This window comes from Ailuropoda melanoleuca, chromosome 6, assembly GCF_002007445.2.
Source record: "Ailuropoda melanoleuca isolate Jingjing chromosome 6, ASM200744v2, whole genome shotgun sequence".
NCBI lineage: Eukaryota > Metazoa > Chordata > Mammalia > Carnivora > Ursidae > Ailuropoda > Ailuropoda melanoleuca.
Genome location: NC_048223.1, coordinates 107,311,772 through 107,333,048, shown reverse-complemented (window position 1 = coordinate 107,333,048; position 21,277 = coordinate 107,311,772). Strand labels below are relative to the sequence as shown.

The 21,277-nt window shown below is 41.2% G+C and overlaps 1 protein-coding gene across 1 annotated transcript in view; it reads left to right on the top strand.

The window, feature by feature from the left end:
• Positions 1 to 21,277, top strand: part of SORCS1 (sortilin related VPS10 domain containing receptor 1) — a 518,641-nt gene that overhangs the window by 423,532 nt on the left and 73,832 nt on the right. The window contains 7 exon segments of the mRNA XM_034663251.1: positions 476 to 578; positions 843 to 919; positions 2,783 to 2,874; positions 4,373 to 4,480; positions 6,740 to 6,857; positions 9,007 to 9,137; positions 13,956 to 14,069. Coding sequence (XP_034519142.1) covers positions 476 to 578; positions 843 to 919; positions 2,783 to 2,874; positions 4,373 to 4,480; positions 6,740 to 6,857; positions 9,007 to 9,137; positions 13,956 to 14,069 — 743 coding nt within the window.

Genomic DNA, 21,277 nt, shown 5'->3' with positions numbered 1-21,277 from the left:
CTCCGTTTTCTCCTTGAAGCCTTCCCTGATCCAAAGTTGGACATAGTCATGCCAGCCTCTAGACTTCAGGTTTCCTCTTTACTGATCTTTGGCTGTTACACTAGTCTCTGTTTATGGTAGTCAATAGAAAAATCTTAAATTAAGTACCCCATAACAGCAGAGACCAAATTTTAGTCAGTATAAGTCTTTCATAAGCTACACCTAGTGCTTTACAGATAGAGTACTGAAGTATTTTTGAATGGCCAAATGGCAATCAAGGCAGTAGATCAGACCTAAAATGAAGATGCCCCCCCCTTCCCCAGTTTGGCACCTGTCTTATACTTAGTGGACACCAGATATCTGTGGAATAGAAGAAGAGTGCATGAATGAATGGCTAGAGGGGATGGGTGGGTGAATGCATGGATGCTCTGAATCTGGACTTTAAATGACCATTTAGATTATATGCTTTTATGACTCTCATTTCTCCTCTTCTCAGCCTTATTGCTCACTACACCTTCACCTTAAGGTCTCTGAGAATCCCTACACATCAGGGATCATTGCCAGCCGAGACACAGCTCCCAGCATCATAGTGGCTTCAGGTAAGAAGCTTGCCTGGTGGGCTTGCTGTTGCAAATTGTATTTATTTTAAGAAGCTAGATATCAGTGCAGGGAACTTAATGAGCAAGCAACAATATTTTGCAAGTCACCTAAACCATTGACCCTGAAGTGACCATGCTGAAAAACACTGCTCCCATACAGTGTTGACAGTCTTGGTCCATCTTGGGCAGTGTAGATATCCAGTAGAGCCCATTGTTAGCTTTTGCAAACAGCTCCTTTCACTAATGGTGGCATGCTCTCTCTAGGTAATATAGGTTCTGAATTATCAGACAGCGACATCAGCATGTTTGTCTCTTCAGATGCAGGGAACACCTGGAGGCAGGTAAGAAGGCATCCTGGGTCGAGTTGCTGCAGTTTAAATGACTTAAACATTGTTCAGCTTGGTTAAATCCTGGGAAATCGTTCGGCTATACGTAAATCCTAAAGCTCGTCAATGTGTTTATTTTCCTTTTTATTTTATGAGAGTCTTAAGTAAGTCTTTGAGTTTAGCAAATATTTATACAATGTGATTTCTTTTTGTCATTCAATAAAAATGACCCTTTTTCCAGAGCCTCTGTGTAAGAAAGTTTATAAGTGACAATGAAGCCAAATTGGATCTAACTGAATTTTTTTTTCCATGAAAGAAAACCAGGATCCCAAAGAGGTTGTTATATAGGGAACATGGAGCCCGGAGGGTAGTTCATACCCCAATACTTAGTTGCCTCCATAAATTCCCCTTGCCTTGGAGTCAGAGTACAGAGGAATGCAGTGATACAGAAACAGCTATTACCCAGGTGGTATCCTGAAATGTTTAAATTTCATGTGCCGAAGACAGAGTAATAACTATCAGTGTGCATATGTTGGGAAAGGTAGAAATGGAATCACTTTAAACCAACGTGTTTAGCTTAAATGCTTCCTCTCTTTCTTCTAAATGAAAATTAGATACCCGTAGCTTATCAAACAGGCATTTAATGAGGGTTTAGCAATCATAACAAGATATGTGCCTAATGCATGGTTGTTACACTTCAATAAATATATTTTAATAACCTACTGGCGTTTAATTATCATACAATAACTAGCACCATAAATTGAAATCTAATGCACAGGTAATCACACAGAAATGAGAGCACTCTGCTTTAAATTTTAGACAGAGATAGCCATGTTATGGTCCAGTTACCATTTCCTACCTTCAGACTCTTCGTAGGTCCTCCGTGTGATTCACGTGGCTTGAGAAGAGCAAGGCAGGAAAGAAATTTCCTTAAGAAACCTTAGGGCTATTGATCTTGGATGTATGTAGGAACATGGACTATTAAGCTGCCTCTGGAGAATAGTTCAAGTCAGGATCCCACTTTGTTTCTTCCAGGACCCAAACCAAGCAGACAACTCTCTACATTATAGTCCTGGGATACTTCTTATGTATAGGAGGTAAACGGGGGGAAATAATTATGTCTCCAATGTAGCCACAGACAAGGCAATACCAGCGATGCAATTATGAGAAAACAGCACGCCTTTCATATGGAGAGGACACAGAAATTGTTTTCAGGCTGTCTCCACTGGACTTCAAGTTGATTTCTCCACATTTGGAGAAAAACCTAAATGACACATGTCCCCAAAGTTGATTCCATTTTGATCAGAACTACTTTATGGCTTGGTAGAGAATCTATGATTGAAAAAGAACAGCTTTCCTCTGTAATACTTGGAAACTGTGAAATAATTACATCTGGAAAGGGCACTGTAATCCTGCAAGTCCCAACCCCAGGAGTTACTCTATGCCTGGCCTTAGGCAAGTCACATCTTTCTAAACCTTAATTTCCTCATCTGTCAAAATGAGAATGTTGGAGTAAAGTATCTCTAAGGTTTCTTCCTTCTAAAGATGTTATATAATATATGGTAACCCAGTATTCTGATATCGTCATCAGTGGCAATCAGCAGAACTTACCCAAAAAGATGGGAATATAAACATGAATACGTAGCTATTAATTCTTCAGATTTCTTTTCTGGCGCACCTAAAATCATTTTATATAACTCTAATGGTACGTGTGGCCCACCTTGGGAAGCATTGTTTATAACTGTCTCTCCAAAGATTTTGGGAAACCCTGTTCTATCATGGGAGGGATTTATCTCCTCATACGAAGACTAATTCTCTGAACTCTGGGCGTGCATGGATGTGGATGTGTGTCCATGTGGATGTGTTTTCCTCTTGCAGATCTTTGAAGAAGAGCACAGTGTTTTGTATCTGGATCAGGGCGGAGTCCTGGTTGCTATGAAGCACACGTCTCTCCCGATTCGACATCTCTGGTAAAGGCATGAGTCATGCACCGGATGGCTCCATACCGCTAAGCCCAATTGAGGAATCAGGCTGTCAGATGGGGACTGTGTCTGTAGTAAAATGTCAGCGTCTACTAGAATATAACTGATACCTTTGCTCTATTAAAAGAAGATTATTGTCTGAGGTTTCACAAAAGAGGAAAGGAGGTAGAAGGAGGGGAGGGAGGAAGGAGGGAAGGGGAGAGAGAGAGAGATTGAGAAAGAGAAAGATTGAGATCGATTCTTCCCCTGAGAGAGGAGTTGCATGATGTCACTGCCCTCCCCAGTACTNGAAGATTATTGTCTGAGGTTTCACAAAAGAGGAAAGGAGGTAGAAGGAGGGGAGGGAGGAAGGAGGGAAGGGGAGAGAGAGAGAGATTGAGAAAGAGAAAGATTGAGATCGATTCTTCCCCTGAGAGAGGAGTTGCATGATGTCACTGCCCTCCCCAGTACTGTCCTTATTCCTTCAGCACGCTCCTGGGTCCAGTGGTGTCAGGTACAATGGGCAGAAGTTAAGAGTAGCTTAACGCGTATTCATTATGCGTGTTCTGCACAAAGATCAGCAATTCAAGGCACGTCTCTTATCTCCTTCCCCCGATCCTACTTCCTTCTCTTCCTTTGCGGGGGGAGGAACTCTACCTGTTGTAGGTCTTGCACAGATGGTTGTGTAAGGCCTAACTTCCAGAATGCTTTCCAGTAGCCTCCTTCATCTGTGTTTTTGAAAGGAGCTCTCTCCACATGCAAGCTTGTTCAAAACCAAAAGTGTGATTTTCCCTCTGGTGTTAGTTACTTTGGAGACCTACGGGAAAGCTGCCGAAGTAAGAGAAACAGAGGCTTAGCTTGAGGGAAGACATCCACAGAGAAAGGCAGAGCAAAGGAAACATCCTGTGTGACCAGCAGGGTTGCAGACCTCTCTTACTCTCAAGAACCAGTCCCTCTGAACCCCCTCCCTCAATGAGTCAGCTAGGATTTGTAACAGGGTAGGAAGGAAGCCGCCAGGATTTGCTCACTTAGAGGCAGCTGGTTCGAGTCCATCTAAGTAGGTCTCAGAAGGCCATTGCTCTTCAGAATCACCAGTCAGGCTTGCTGCTAGATTGTAGTGAGGTTTTGGAGAGGATCACATTAAGATCTAAGATCTAATAAAATATCCAAATTAAAAAAAAATTCTGTCAAAGACTTCTTATTATTCCCATTTCATGCAGCTCTCCCCTTATGGCTGTTATAACACATCTGGGTCCCAGATCGCTTGGCTAANATGCAGCTCTCCCCTTATGGCTGTTATAACACATCTGGGTCCCAGATCGCTTGGCTAACTGTATTCCTACCGTCTGATGTAATTAAGAATGCTTATTCATATAAAAGGCTCACTTTGACAGTGCCCCGGGTACTTCTAAAATGTATTCTCTCCTGGCTGGTAGGATCTTTCCTCTGAAAGGACTTTTTTTTTTTTCTTTTGATAGCTAATGCCTGTTATTTTTTCTTTCATTAGGTTGAGTTTTGATGAAGGGAGATCTTGGAGCAAATACAGTTTCACATCTATTCCACTTTTTGTGGATGGGGTTCTGGGTGAGCCTGGGGAAGAGACTCTAATCATGACGTAAGTGGAAAAGTATGATGTTCTAGTCTTATTATAAATCCAGACACATGTTGTATTTTGTTTTCTTTTCAAAGATTTTATCTGTTCATTTATTTGAGAGAGTGAGAAAGCATGAGCAAGGGGAGGGGCAGAGGGAGAGAATCTCAAGCAGACTCCATGCCATGAGCGGAGCCCCATGTGGGGCTCGATCTTGCAACCCTGAGATCTCAACTTGAGTCGAAACCAAGATTCGAACACCTAATAGACTGAGCTACCCAGGTGCCCCCAGAAACATACTGTTTTTAGCAAAGCCTATTCACTTTGCTACTGTTAGATTTGAAATTGCCAGCAGGGTCAGCACATCCGACTTCATGGTTACTCAGCAAAGGGGAAAGAAAAATGTGGGTGGCCATGTTCTTGGCTCTTTACTAATTAGGACACCCACACTGAGGGCTGGCAGCAAAAGTGCACAGCTTGTTTCTTCTTACACTGAATGGGCTTATGAAAATTGNTAAATTGAGGCAAAATGGATCTTTATATTTCTTAGCAATACTCTTCTTTCATATGCTCATAAATGACCACGTACATAAATCTTTTATTATAGAAGAATTGAACTTAATTACCATAGATTTGTTGGCAATACATTTGTTATAGGCNGGAAGTGATTATGTCAATAGAAAATAAAACTGTAAATTTAAAACTTTAATAATAAACTCAATATACAGAAAACCACGGACATATAAGAATGATTTCACTTTAAGGCAGAACACAGAGCTTGATCAAAACCCCACAAAGGTCTTTCTTTTTCCCTGGCTCTTTACCTAACCCACTTGTGAGACTATATTAGAAAAATCGTGAGAACAATCTGTTCTTGTGAAATTGTATTTGCACTCATTCTTGTCTGGAAAGTGATGATCATTAATTTGTGAAAGACTTGATTAATGAGTTGCCAGCTTAAGGGTTTCAAAACATGAGCTTTGAATTTGAAATATGAAACTGTGAGGGTTTTTTTTTTTCTTCCCCTGGAAAATTGGACATGGAGAACAGAGAGAAGGTTTTAAAGTAGTCAACCCTGTCATCAATGAAAATTTAAAAATCATAGTGAGTAGTTGGTACTATTTCTAATTTTTTTCTAATTTTTTCTTCCCTTCTTTTAATGATAGAAAAGANCTTTTTCCCTGGCTCTTTACCTAACCCACTTGTGAGACTATATTAGAAAAATCGTGAGAACAATCTGTTCTTGTGAAATTGTATTTGCACTCATTCTTGTCTGGAAAGTGATGATCATTAATTTGTGAAAGACTTGATTAATGAGTTGCCAGCTTAAGGGTTTCAAAACATGAGCTTTGAATTTGAAATATGAAACTGTGAGGGTTTTTTTTTTTTCTTCCCCTGGAAAATTGGACATGGAGAACAGAGATAAGGTTCTAAAGTAGTCAACCCTGTCATCAATGAAAATTTAAAAATCATAGTGAGTAGTTGGTACTATTTCTAGTTTTTTTCTAATTTTTTCTTCCCTTCTTTTAATGATAGAAAAGATGAACAAAAATTTAATATGCCTAATAGCTGCACTTTTGCCCACCAAACACATAGCCAGATTAGCAATTTGTTCCATAATATGTCCTTATTCAGTTTTCATATTTGCAGAACGCAGATGAAAAAGAGCTGACTGGAAAGGCTACTTTGTGGCTTTTCTCCACAGATGGCTGTGACTGGTGACTCAAACACCTCATTAGATTCCGGAGTTTGTCTGAGTGAGGAGAGAATGCAGGGTGCAGACACAGTTCTCACTACCAGGCCGTCCTGCCCCCCTCTCCCCAGGGACTGGTGGGGGAGGAGTGAAATAGCACAGAAACCGTGGGAAACACGGGCCTTAGCAAGAGAACCTAGATGTGTAGTCCTGGACTCCATGGAAGGCAGCACTTGTGATTGTTTTCTTAATTTCTTTTTCTTTCTTGTCAGCCATTCTTGTCGTACAACATTCAGAAGTGGGTTTTTCCTCAGATTCTACCTGGGTTCTGGGTTCTGGGTTCTGACTCGACCAGTTCCTAGTGGTTTGGCTTTGGTTTTTTGCATGTTAGCGACACTGAGGCTCAAATGACTCATGGGTGATATGGAGTCAATAATAGTAACCCTGCTCGTCACTGTGTTTTGAGGACTAAGTGATCTGCTTAATGTAATGTGTTTAGCATTATGCTAAGCTCATGGTAAACACCCAGCACAGGCTAGCTACTGCACTTGCTACCGTTGTGATTATTTTTCTCTTTATGAACTCTGTAGCGTGTTTGGACACTTCAGCCACCGCTCTGAATGGCAGCTGGTCAAAGTGGACTACAAGTCCATTTTCGACCGACGGTGTGCCGAGGAGGACTACAGACCCTGGCAGCTGCACAGCCAGGTAGGAGGGGCTGGGCTGAGGGGGAGGTCTTGGTGCAAGGCACGGGGGGTCCTGCAAGTGTAGGAATCGGGGTCCTCACAGCCACAGTTTACCTCTCTGGCTACATTGAAAGCTACATCAACTGCTTTTTTACATGTTTTGTGTTCCACAGCAGTGAACAAACTCAACATTTATGGCTTGTTGTGAAGTAATTTCTTTTTTTATTGTACTAGGATATAATGAGATAAAATTCAAATGTGCTTGGCTTAGACTTACAACTCAAAATGAAATACCAACTCAGCACCCAGATCCAAACAACTTATTTGAGCGTGTCGTGTGGGTGCAGGGTAGGGGCAGGGGTGAGGAAGGGCTCTCCAGTTTTATCTAGCAATGCAAACAGAGATATAAAATAATAAAATTACCCTCAGGGAGCCGTGCCAGTAAAATCCTTCCTTGTCACCCTGTGATATCCTGGGATTAGGTGGTACTTCTTGCCTCCTTCCAAGGTACTCACGGTACAAGGGTGCAGAATTATTAATAGGAAGCTTTCCTTCCTTCTGGCTCCTTAACCAATCAGCTTCTATCAGAATGCTAAGCTGCAAGCATCTCTCCTCTGATTTCCCAAGGTGGAAGTCATTCTGCAGGTCCCTCCAAAGACATAGTAGAGGTTCCCCCTGCACAGCCATCACCATATTCAGGCAGTGACACATCCTATCCCTAAACCTAGACTAAGTACACCGGACCCTTGAACAACATGGCCTTGAACTGCACGGGTCCACTTACATGCAGATTTTTTTTCAATAAGTACAGTCCAGTGCTGTAAATGTATTTTATCTTCATGATGATTTTCTTAGNACCCTGCTCGTCACTGTGTTTTGAGGACTAAGTGATCTGCTTAATGTAATGTGTTTAGCATTATGCTAAGCTAATGGTAAACACCCAGCACAGGATAGCTACTGCACTTGCTACCGTTGTGATTATTTTTCTCTNATTATTTATGTTATCAGTAAGGCTTCTGGTCAGAAATAAGCTATTAGTGGTTAAATTTTTGGGAAGTCAAAAGTTATACATGGATTTTTGACTATGTGAGAGGGTCAGTACCTCTAACTCCTGTGTTGTTCAAGGGTCAGCTGGAATATATTTATATATAGATGCNTTTATGAACTCTGTAGCGTGTTTGGACACTTCAGCCACCGCTCTGAATGGCAGCTGGTCAAAGTGGACTACAAGTCCATTTTCGACCGACGGTGTGCCGAGGAGGACTACAGACCCTGGCAGCTGCACAGCCAGGTAGGAGGGGCTGGGCTGAGGGGGAGGTCTTGGTGCAAGGCACGGGGGGTCCTGCAAGTGTAGGAATCGGGGTTCTCACAGCCACAGTTTACCTCTCTGGCTACATTGAAAGCTACATCAACTGCTTTTTTACATGTTTTGTGTTCCACAGCAGTGAACAAACTCAACATTTATGGCTTGTTGTGAAGTAATTTCTTTTTTTATTGTACTAGGATATAATGAGATANGGATCTTTATATTTCTTAGCAATACTCTTCTTTCATATGCTCATAAATGACCACGTGCATAAATCTTTTATTATAGAAGAATTGAACTTAATTACCATAGATTTGTTGGCAATACATTTGTTATAGGTCAAGTCTATGTTGTCTGTGTGTCCCTCATAGCATGGTGCCTCATACCTTGCCAAGCAAAGGTTTGCTGAATACATGAGGAGTTAAGGACGTTTTTTTGACATACCCTCCATGCTTCTTAGAATTGTCTTTATAGGGCGCCTGGGTGGCACAGCGGTTAAGTGTCTGCCTTTGGCTCAGGGCGTGATCCTAGCGTTATGGGATCAAGCCCCACATCAGGCTCTCTGCTATGAGCCTGCTTCTTCCATTCCCACTCCCCCTGCTTGTGTTCCCTCTCTCGCTGGCTGTCTCTATCTCTGTTGAATGAATAAATAAATAAATAAATTAAAAAAAAAAAAGAATTGTCTTTATAGTTGCATTCTACACTAGGATTCTAGACATCAAAAAGAAAATGCCGTTAGCAAAAGTCAGGCTGCCTGTGTCCAGATGACACTAAGGCTTGGGAACATCTCCCCAGGTGTCTTGATATGGAGCAGGGAAGGTCCAAGCTATGTACCCAACTGCATGAGATCCTTGTGTCCTTACAGGGGGAAGCATGTATCATGGGAGCAAAAAGGATATATAAGAAGCGAAAATCAGAGCGTAAGTGTATGCAAGGAAAATATGCAGGAGCTATGGAATCTGAACCCTGTGTCTGCACAGAGGCCGATTTTGACTGGTAAGCTTGTGCTGTCACACACTGTGGAGTCATTCTGTAAATCAAATCCACATGGGTCTTAATGAAAGCCGAGATTTGAAATAATAGCATATACAAATGCTGTCACAGGCTTCATATTCTTATGAAATTACCTCTTGATAACTACATGGTTTATTAGCTACGTGCCTGTGTATATGGAAAAACTAGGAGTTTTTTTGGACTGAAAGAGGATTCACAAGATGGCTGATAATTAGCTTCACATATATGATAGATCTCAGGACAAAAAAAGAGACCACATCCACCCCTAGTTGCTTCAGACAACAACACTGAAAACAATAAATTGACTTTTCAGACGGCAAATATATTTGTGCTTAAGGTAAAGACTTTCTAGATTCTGGGTTCTTAGTAGAACAATGACCTTATAAGGCAGTAGATTTGCTGTCCCTGGAAGTTTTCAGTCAGCGGCTAGCTAGCTAACGATTGCTTGTGCAAGGTGAGGAAGACTTTTCTGACTAAAATGCAAGGATTGATTCAGTGGTGTTGGCAATCTATGGTTCTGTGGACCTGGTGGTACCGAAGACTTCTCCCTCTTCTAGGATTAAGCTAGGATAAACTGGAAAGGACTGAGATGTTTGAGCGCCATAGCATTCTTTTCAAAGCGTTTGGTAAGTGGAAAGCTAGCCTGTGGGGTCAGTGCTGCCCTTGCTCTGTTCTAGGTCAGGGTTTGGCCTTCAGGCGAGGTTGGAAATGATTGAGGATGAGTAGGTGGTAACTCCCTGAATCATATCCATCTCATTTAATACCTTTTTTCTTCTTTTCTTCCTTTTTCTTTAAATTTATGTATATGTTTTGGTTTAGAGAAAGAAATTGCTGAATATATATGTCAATGTTAAGTGATTGAAACTTGACCCACATAAGAAACAAAAGTCATTCCTTTAATACTGGATATCTGCCTGTATAGCTGTCACAGATCCCTTATCTGATCATCAAAATATCAGTGACTGGGCTGAGATACTGTGTGTGTACACATCATATAGCTTAGAGAAAGTAAGTCTTCTCTCATGGTAGACCTCTGGAGACATTCTCTGAATAAATAGTCCTGTGCCAGCCTGCCGGAATTGGCCACCAGCCCTCAGTCTGATAACCCAAGGCTATTCCCCTCTTGTTGGTAGACAAGGCAAGCCAAGAGCCAGTGCTGTATCTCTTGGGCTTAGCCAGAGGTCAACAGAACTTCAGTTACATTGGAGCTCACAAGGAATTCTTCAGGGGCCTTCCCAGCTGTAACTTATGTTTTAGCCAGTGCACCATTATTAACAATGATAAAAGTATCCTATCCCCACCCTACCTTTCAGGATTGACACCCTGAAATGCAGTCACAGGGAAAACTTCCATGGAATTTTAAAGTCCTTCATTCCGTCCCTCTTTCTGACTGCTTCTCCTCTATCCCCTCTATGCAAGGAGGGTTTGTAAGGAAGTTAACATTTTATCTTAGTCATTTAACTTCAGGCTTACCACGTAGTCTTCCTTTCATAAAGAGCAAATTTATTCTGGTAGAAAAGAAAAAAGAAAAAGTGAGATGAGATGTCCTGAGTCCCTGATTTTTCCTGAAAATACTGTTTTTGGGGGGCATCTTTTCTACAAGGTTCCAAAATAAGTTGTTTTTTTGTTGTTGTCATTGTCATGTGTTGTGTTTCTTTTTCAGTGTTAAGCTAGTGTAGAGTTAAAGGAACACAGGGTAAGGAAGGCAATTAGGCTTCTCCTTTTCCTTATCTCTTACTCCCCTACAGACTTGGCCCAATTCTTATGTTCATTTGTGATTGGAATCTGCTACTCATACCACTAACAGAAATGTATTCTGAGAAGTGGATAATGAATCATAAATGAGGCCATTTTAAGGTTTTCTGGTCAAATGGGATTTTTGTTTACTGCATAATTTCTAAAAATATTTTGGAATACTCACCATGACCTTGTTGAGTCTCTACCAGTAGCTAGAGCTTTTGTGATTTCACTAGACTGCAGTGTAAGAAAAGATGGTTGTCACTAAATGTTCCCTCTCAGCTTGGGTGTCCCCTGGACAGTCCCTCAGATGACCTTGACTGCCATTCTTCAGCATTTATAAAGTNTAGCTAGCTAACGATTGCTTGTGCAAGGTGAGGAAGACTTTTCTGACTAAAATGCAAGGATTGATTCAGTGGTGTTGGCAATCTATGGTTCTGTGGACCTGGTGGTACCGAAGACTTCTCCCTCTTCTAGGATTAAGCTAGGATAAACTGGAAAGGACTGAGATGTTTGAGCGCCATAGCATTCTTTTCAAAGCGTTTGGTAAGTGGAAAGCTAGCCTGTGGGGTCAGTGCTGCCCTTGCTCTGTTCTAGGTCAGGGTTTGGCCTTCAGGCGAGGTTGGAAATGATTGAGGATGAGTAGGTGGTAACTCCCTGAATCATATCCATCTCATTTAATACCTTTTTTCTTCTTTTCTTCCTTTTTCTTTAAATTTATGTATATGTTTTGGTTTAGAGAAAGAAATTGCTGAATATATATGTCAATGTTAAGTGATTGAAACTTGACCCACATAAGAAACAAAAGTCATTCCTTTAATACTGGATATCTGCCTGTATAGCTGTCACAGATCCCTTATCTGATCATCAAAATATCAGTGACTGGGCTGAGATACTGTGTGTGTACACATCATATAGCTTAGAGAAAGTAAGTCTTCTCTCATGGTAGACCTCTGGAGACATTCTCTGAATAAATAGTCCTGTGCCAGCCTGCCGGAATTGGCCACCAGCCCTCAGTCTGATAACCCAAGGCTATTCCCCTCTTGTTGGTAGACAAGGCAAGCCAAGAGCCAGTGCTGTATCTCTTGGGCTTAGCCAGAGGTCAACAGAACTTCAGTTACATTGGAGCTCACAAGGAATTCTTCAGGGGCCTTCCCAGCTGTAACTTATGTTTTAGCCAGTGCACCATTATTAACAATGATAAAAGTATCCTATCCCCACCCTACCTTTCAGGATTGACACCCTGAAATGCAGTCACAGGGAAAACTTCCATGGAATTTTAAAGTCCTTCATTCCATCCCTCTTTCTGACTGCTTCTCCTCTATCCCCTCTATGCAAGGAGGGTTTGTAAGGAAGTTAACATTTTATCTTAGTCATTTAACTTCAGGCTTACCACGTAGTCTTCCTTTCATAAAGAGCAAATTTATTCTGGTAGAAAAGAAAAAAGAAAAAGTGAGATGAGATGTCCTGAGTCCCTGATTTTTCCTGAAAATACTGTTTTTGGGGGGCATCTTTTCTACAAGGTTCCAAAATAAGTTGTTTTTTTGTTGTTGTCATTGTCATGTGTTGTGTTTCTTTCTCAGTGTTCAGCTAGTGTAGAGTTAAAGGAACACAGGGTAAGGAAGGCAATTAGGCTTCTCCTTTTCCTTATCTCTTACTCCCCTACAGACTTGGCCCAATTCTTATGTTCATTTGTGATTGGAATCTGCTACTCATACCACTAACAGAAATGTATTCTGAGAAGTGGATAATGAATCATAAATGAGGCCATTTTAAGGTTTTCTGGTCAAATGGGATTTTTGTTTACTGCATAATTTCTAAAAATATTTTGGAATACTCACCATGACCTTGTTGAGTCTCTACCAGTAGCTAGAGCTTTTGTGATTTCACTAGACTGCAGTGTAAGAAAAGATGGTTGTCACTAAATGTTCCCTCTCAGCTTGGGTGTCCCCTGGACAGTCCCTCAGATGACCTTGACTGCCATTCTTCAGCATTTATAAAGTAATTCCCTGAAATGAACACCGGGTGTCCTATAGGCAGCATTTCTGAAGTCTTCCTATCCATGCTATGTTGAACCAGCACCAAATCCAGCTGATCTGTGCAGAATTCTAAGTGCCAGCTGCCTGGTGACAGGCCCCTTGGCTAAGCCTGTTTCTCCCTTCCCACCCCTTGTGTGCCAGCATCTCACCTCCAGTACACAGATGGGCCAAATCATACTAATGCTTGCTGGTTACTGTCTGCGATTTGTCTGTGCATGTGGGGGTACAATTTGTTGTCATCCTCTGTGCCCAAGTTCATCCTCCAGAAGCCAAGAATATCAGGCCATGCAGAGGCCCCTGGAGGCAAGGAAGAGAGGAGATGGAGAGAAAAGTCTTTGACTCTTTCCAAACTACAGAGAGGATTTAAAGCAGTTAGACCCAACTGACAATGCTAACTGACTCGGACAAAACTTTTCCTTGGGGGAGTGCTCATGACACCCCTGAAGGACATTTCCTTTTCTGCTGTGACTTTGAAGCATATGGAGTGTGCACAGAGAGACCTGGCTCAGCTCTGCTTGGTAGATCCAGATGTCTTGGAAGAGCACCCCAAAGGCATCAGCAGTAATGAGCATTGTGCCACATGTGGCTGGGTTTGCTTCAGTGATGTGTACACCGAGGCTTGAGCTCCCACTGTTGCCAGTTTTCTGACTGCAGCTTTCTTGGGGGCCCAACCACCATCAGTATTATGTGTTCTCCTCATGAGAACATAATCCACTCGCTCAGTTTAAAGCCGTTTTACTTGGAATTATTAGTCATGAAGCCTCCGTCTCTACACAGGCTTCTCTGTTGCTTTCAAGTCAGCTTTTCTGGAAATGGGTTTTGTAGGATATTGTCGTGGGTAATTAATTGATAGATCCTCCACAGAGGGAAAAAACAGTTCCATTTTTTGGAAAGGTATTGATTCAGTGAGTTCTTGTTTTTTGACTAATTGGCTAGAGTAGAAGTTGACTGTGCGCTACCACGAAACTGTTCTCAGTAATTTTGCCATCTACTGAAAGGTCTCTCTTGGCTCTTTCCCCCACAGCGACTATGGGTATGAGCGACACAGCAATGGTCAGTGTCTGCCAGCATTTTGGTTCAATCCGTCTTCCCTGTCAAAGGACTGCAGCTTAGGACAGAGTTATCTCAACAGTACTGGGTGAGTGTCTGAGGTGGTTGACCTCTGCTGTTTTAGAGCCGGTGTTAAACTTACAGAATTATGTCTGATTGAAGACCGGGCCTTTTTCATTACAGCACGATGTGTTTGTTTTTGTTCGTGTTAGTAATGCAGCACAGATTTGTATTAATAGTGCAATTTTCATCTGAGAATAAGACCTCAGTTGCAAATAAAGACACAAAACAGGTTCCTTGGATGAAAATGATGATGATAATCCATAAATTCCTTCACTTTTTGATACTTTATTTCAGAACTATTTCTGTGAAGCTACCTTTCCCCCTTACTGCAGCTCTGTGAAGAGGGCCAAGTAAATATTTCATGGGTGCATTTCCTAGCGAACAAAGAAGCTCACTGACTTTTCAAGAGCACACTGCTGTTAGTTGAAACATGTTTCATTTTCTTCCTCTGTCCAGTCTTGATATGTTTAGGGCATGCATTCTGATCTTTATACATATGGAATCAGATTCTAAAAGTTTGTGTTTAATGTTTTGTGTTGTAGAGCTTATCCAATATTATTTAAGAAATACCATAAAAGAGAAAACATTTTGTGACTTTTCCATAAGTGGGGTTGATGTTTATAGACTTTAAAAATATTATGTGGAACTCAATTCAAACAGTATGTAAAAAGACATCTTTGAGCCATTTGGAGAAATGGAATATAGTGTGGTGATTAGGTGATGTATTAATCAGGGATCCCCAGAGAAAGAGAACCAATAGGAGATCATATAGATAAAGAGATATAATATATATATAGATATATAGATTCATTATAAGAAATTGGATCACATGATTATGGAAGTGGCAAGTCCAGTTCCCAAGATCTGCAAAGGGACTTGGCAAGCTGGACACCAAGGAGAGCTGATGGTTTGTTTCTAGTCCAAGTCTGAAGGCAGGAGAACCAGGAAAGCTGATGGTGTAGGTCTGTCTAAAGGCCAGAAGGCTCAAAACCCAGGAGGAGCCAGTGTTTCAGCATGAGTGTGAAGGCAGAAGAAAGGCAAATTTCCAGTTTGAAGATAGTCAGGCAGAAAGAATTCCCTCTTGCTCAGGAAAGGGTAAGCCTTTTCTGCTATTGAGGCATTCAGCGTACTGGACAAGGCCCACCCACCCTGGGAGAGCAATCTGCTTTACTCTATCTACTATTTTGAATGCTAAGCTCATCAGTAACAACCCTCACAGAATCACGCTGAACAATGTTTGACCGAATACCTGAGCACCCATGGCTGAGTCAAATTGACACATAAACTTAACTATCACAGGTGATATTAGGTTATATCTAAATAATAACTATTTGTATTATATTAACCAAATATAGTTATATATATTTGGGTGTGATAATGGTATTTTGGTTTGGCTAAAAAAAAAAAAGAAAAGAAAAGAAACCTCATCTTTTATTTATTTATTTATTTGTCAGAGAGAGAGAGAGCACAAGCAGGGGGAGCAGCAGACAGAGCAGTCAGAGGGAGAAGCAGGCTCCCCGCTGAGCAGGGAGCCCTAGGCAGGACTCCATCCCAGGACTCTGGAATCATGACCTGAGCTGAAGGCAGACACTTAACTGACTGAGCCACCCAGGCTCCCCAAAACCTTATCTTTTAAAGATACATGATGTGTGACATTTGTTTCAAAATGTTAAAAAAAAGCAGGTATCAAAAATGTTTGAAAATGAATTAATGGGGGGCAGAGGTATTTATTATACTCTTTTCTTTCATTTGTGCATATTTGAAAATCCTGATCTTAAAACATGAAAAAGAGAGGAACTAAGGAAGGAAGGGGGGAGGGGGAGGCCTTACCAGCAGGCCTGTCCCACTTGAAAATTGCTCTTCTCATTTCACATGACAGCTGCAGGGCAGAGGTGAGGATGTCCACATTTCCATTTGTGTGCTTCTGTATTTGAAATGCTTAAAAAGTTTTTTTAATGAAGAAAACAATTACCGTAATAGCATTACTGCTCTTCTAAAGGAGGGAAACAGCGCAGACTTGTACCCTCAAATGTTCTTATCTCTGAGGTTAGGGATTCCTAGAACTTTTGAATATAGGAATAAGCTGTGATTTATTTGCACCATAACATAGAACCCGAGGAAAGTACAAATGACATTTTTACAGCAGTGGGTTGGTGAGGCCTTCAGCGTGCAGCACTGTGGGAACACCTGAAAGAGGGCTGCTGAAATGAGTACATTCAATGGTGAAGGAGCGCCAGAGAACTGTTTTATTACTTGCACGCACCAGCATGTTTAGACATTGTAAAGGGCAGTGGGAACCCCGTAATGCTAGTTTCTGAGTTCATTTTTTTTTCTCACTAATTCAGTCAGTCAAGGAAGTTATATCATTTTCTCTCTGGTATTGATGAGGGGAGGTCCCAGTACAGAGAGGTCTAAATTATTCTACATGCGGCTCAAGTCACTGGAAGAAGGCAGAGTGTAGGCAGTGACCCTCTTCAGCAAATTGAGAATACACACACACACATTATAGGCTACCCTTAAACAGGTTTCCCCATTCCTTTGGTAAACTTCATATGTGAAATTCAAGTAAACCCTGACTTCTATAAAATAAAATATCAAAAATGATTAAACCTAATAAGTAATCTATGCAATGGGATTTTTCATCTATGCCCTATAAAATTAAAATTTCAGTTAAAAATGTGATTCAGCAGTAAGTGTCCACGTATATAAATGTTTGTCAATGAGTGAAGTTTATTAATCACGGAATCACAGGCATTATTCCCTAGGTCTCACCTCCCCTCTTGGAGACTTGTTCATATAAGTGGGTATTACATAATAGCGTCTGACCCAAAAAACCTTTTGTTAAGTTACCACATCTACTGGTTTCATCCATTCCATTCAGACTTTTTCCAGAAAAGCATCCACCTCAGTGAGCGAGCTTGTGTAAAGAAGAGTTATGATCAATTCCAGCCATGAGCAGGTAGGGTAAGTGCCTTGCTCTCAAAAGCCAGTTGCTCACCGGTGGAGGAGTGATCACCCTGACAGGGCCCTGTGGGCTAAAGGTGGGGGGAAGAGTATGAATAGTTACCCCACTGATCAGCATATTGCCTCCCCTTACATTCTGCATTAAGAACAAGAAGACCTTTAGCTGGTACAGGTGCCTGAAATCATCTTCAAAGAAGGCCCCATCCCATCAAATTCCTGTTTACTGTGTGTAGCCAACTGAAAAGTTGGCAAGAGGTAAAGTATAGATGAAATTGAAAAAGAACGCAGTGTCNCTTTAGCTGGTACAGGTGCCTGAAATCATCTTCAAAGAAGGCCCCATCCCATCAAATTCCTGTTTACTGTGTCTGTAGCCAACTGAAAAGTTGGCAAGAGGTAAAGTATAGATGAAATTGAAAAAGAACGCAGTGTCCCTCCAGCCCTTCACCCCAGAAGCCCCACTGGCCATGTGTGGACTCAGTGGCATTTCTCGAGCAGACTCAGTATTTAATGTTGTAGCCACTCTACTGCTGCCATCAAACATTTAGCTTTTCACTGAAAAATATTTACTTACGGAAGAAGTATATACATATGTTTTCTGTTTTAAAAAACCGATTTAGATCATCACCCATATCCTGCCCCCTTTCCCTGCACAACTGTGATCTCTTCGGTATGCATGCTTCCAGACACTTTGCATTTGCCAGCAAATAATTATGCCAAGAAAAAACATACAAAATTAATTTGGGAGGTTGTTCTTACATGTTATTTCCTACTAGATATATTATTTTCCTATTTTGCATTTCATTCAGAAATGTATCTTAAACAACTTTCTAAGACAGAGTGTATAGGACTATCTTCCATCTAGTTTCTTTTAATTTGAGAGTATTAAAACTCCTGGTATTGCTTCGTCATCCCATAGTGGACATTTGGGTTATTTTCTGTTTTCTGCTGTTATTAACAATGTTGCAATCAACATCCTCATACCATAATAATTGTTATAAAAACACACAAAGATAATTGGATTCTCTTTTGGCAATTAGAAGTGTTTCTGCTAACTTGTAAAGCAAATCCCACCCAGCCAACTGCTTACTTCTTAGACCTGAGGATCCAGGCACACCAAATATTTCCCCAGAAGGATTAAAACACTAGCTTCTGGTCCACAGACTGCCAGGAGTCCCACACATTACAGATTCATTTGTATTAACTGCCGTCCTCCTTTAAAACACAAATGCCAATAGATTCTCTAAGGGAAAGCTGAGTGGGATTTCCCAAAGTAACAAAGTAAGGAAGGTCCCTTCAGGCGAAAGGAGTAAGAGATGATCAAGCTGAAAGGGTCACCTTACGCCAGTGCCTGAAAGTCCATGATAGACTTAGGAGTCACCATGCACCCTCAGTCTCTCCCCTGTCAGCTCTAGCCATCCGTGGCCATCCTGTGCTCTGTCAGAACGGATCCCATATTGGCATCAGGCCGGGATGAAGTACAGAGGAATCACAGGGCAAGGTCAGCCTGCGAATGATAGCATCCGTCAGTTGTACTCCCCAGGCGCCTCTCTTGCTTCACCACACCCCTTCCAGCAGAGCCCATATGCCAACATGCATCAGAACTTGAACTTTTGAAAGGGTCTATTGTACGACTGCCCCTTGTCGGTGAAGTTTAACAAGCGAATCTCCCAGGAGCATCTCCTGAGAGTTTGGTTCAAAGCATGCAGATAAACCTTCCTTTTCCTTTTATTTTTTGTAATACCTCACCTTATAAATGGTTATGGTTGCCTTTACGGTCACCTTATTACTCTGTATATATAGCAGTGTTCACAGATTTGCTTTCTTCACCAGAATGGAAAAAGTCTAGCATCGGTTATTATTATGCCTGACAGAAATACTATTTTTGGGAGACGCCAAAATTTTTATCAGCTTCACTGTATAGACATGAACAGTCACACCTTTTGTTTTAGTCCTTGGGTAGGTCTTAGAAAAGAGAGGTGGAATAAGAGCTGAAATGAGTGCAAAGTGTTCCCCCTGGTGGCTGGTGCTACCTGTTCTTGGTCCTTGGTCCAGTGGCGTCTGATTTCTAAGGTTCACACCATGGAACCACATGTGAGCAAGTTCGGCCACGTTCTCCACTGTAAGCTCCCTGCCTCTTTTCACCCTTTGCCCTCATACTTTCCCCACGCCAGTTCATGGAAAGCCAGGAGACCGATACGGAGGCCACAGCAGGAAGTGAAATATAATGGGGATGTTTTGTCTGGTGAAAAAGAGAAGTATTTTAGAATGAAACAAGTAAGGGTTTTAAATGACTTCTGCCATTTACTGTTATCTTAGCAAATGGCTTCCTTTCTTTGAGCCTTCACCTCTTAATCTATAAAATTTTGCTATCTGCTCTTGGGGTTTGACTTAAATACGGCACTGTATATAAAGCATGTAACCCAGTGCCTAGCAGATAGTAGTCACTTTGCAAAATGCAGATACCATCACCAGTAGTCATCTAAGGGCTCCTCTGGAGTGAAGGAAAACAGAGGGGAGACATTGTTTTGTTATGTATCTATAGTCCCGACATTTATTTGACCCTTAATAGTCACTCCAGCACTGAGAGCTAGGACATACTTAATCTAAGCTCCTGTTTTGTTTTGGGGTTTTTTGTCTATAAAACAGTCACCTGCATACACTCATAAAGTCCCATGATTAAAAACTACTAGGCATCAAAACATGTGTGCATCCCTCTCTACCACTCAAGGCAGATAACACATTTACCTGATTAGTGAACAAGTTCCTTTGGTCCAAATAGAATAAAATCAGTATTCATTCATGTATTTTCTTGCCTTTCAGTGCTGAAATTACCCGAAATTTGTTTCTCTTTGTTTTTCCATCTGTGTCTATAAATCTCTCAGTTTGCACACACACAGAGCACAATCTCTAGTTGTACTTGTATATGGTTAAATCTTGTTTATACGGCTTTGGATCCAGGGAACATGCTGCAAATTTAAGTTGCTAAATTAACTAGGACATTGCTTGTTTCATGCCAACTGTAAAAGATTCTGTAAATATAAAATAAAGTGGGCATTGGGCTGGTTTATTATAAGAAACCGAGATAATCTTCTCAGGGGACAGATTTCTTCTTGCTATTAAGCTAGAGATATTTCTAGATGTGTTAAAAGAAAAAAAAGTATGTGTATAGAAATTTCTGTCTGTGGAGTTTCTTTTGAGAAGCCATTAATCCCTCCTTAAAGAATGTACAATGACAGCTCTTACCGTTCCTCAGGGTGAGTTTCTTAATATACTACAAAGATATTTACTCGGGAGGCTTAAAAAAAGATTTTTAGCATTAATTTTTAACATTAATTCAGTATCTGTAAGAACATTTAGTGGGTTTGGGGAGATATATATAAATTCTAGCTAAGTAATTATCTCCATACTATCGACATACATTTAGAATGTTTTAAAAATGCTTTCTAGACACATACTCCTTTCTGTATCTGCCACGAGAACACTTAGACACTGACTAACCCGTCATTGCCTTAGAGTTGCTATTTCTAGGGGCTTTGAGGGCTGTGGTCTTTTCCCAGATGACCCCACTCCTTTGCCTGGAGGCGATTTTATGTTCAGTCTGATCTGCTCAGCAAGATTTGTCAGTGTGCGTCATGGAGAATAATCGGTCTAAAAGTGGTGCATGTGTTTACAGTCCACAGAAAGGAAACCACTTGCATAATTTACAGACTCAACACGGCAGGGGCCTGTGTAGAGGTTCTCTAGCAAAGAGCCATGCAGTGTCACAGCAGACACTCAATAAAGGTTTGTGGCTATGAAGTTGACTCTTCAGAGCACCTTGCTTAGATGTGGTTTTCCTTGTTTTCAGGGGATGACATTGGGGTCAGGAAATGAAGAAGAGGGTAAATGTCGCCGTGTGGAGACCTGGTTCCTCATGTAGCTGTTGTTGCCCACATCAGTGGTATTGGCGTTAGGGATTCTTATCCAGGTGGTATGGCATGGTATCAAGAGACACCAGACTCTCTCCAGAGGCCCAGAGCTGCTGATCACCTCCCATGTAAACTTGGCAAAATCTAAATATCTACTTTTATTTACATGAAAAAAGGAGGGGTTGTATTGGATGATCTCTGCTATCCCTTCAGACTCTGATGTGTCCATGACCAATTTGACTTCATTCAGTATTAGGATTCCTAGGACTGCAGGTGCTCAAAAAAAAGGAAGATTTCTTTATATAAATTAATTGTACAACTTTTTGACTCAGATTGTGGATTCCATGAGTCATTCTTATGA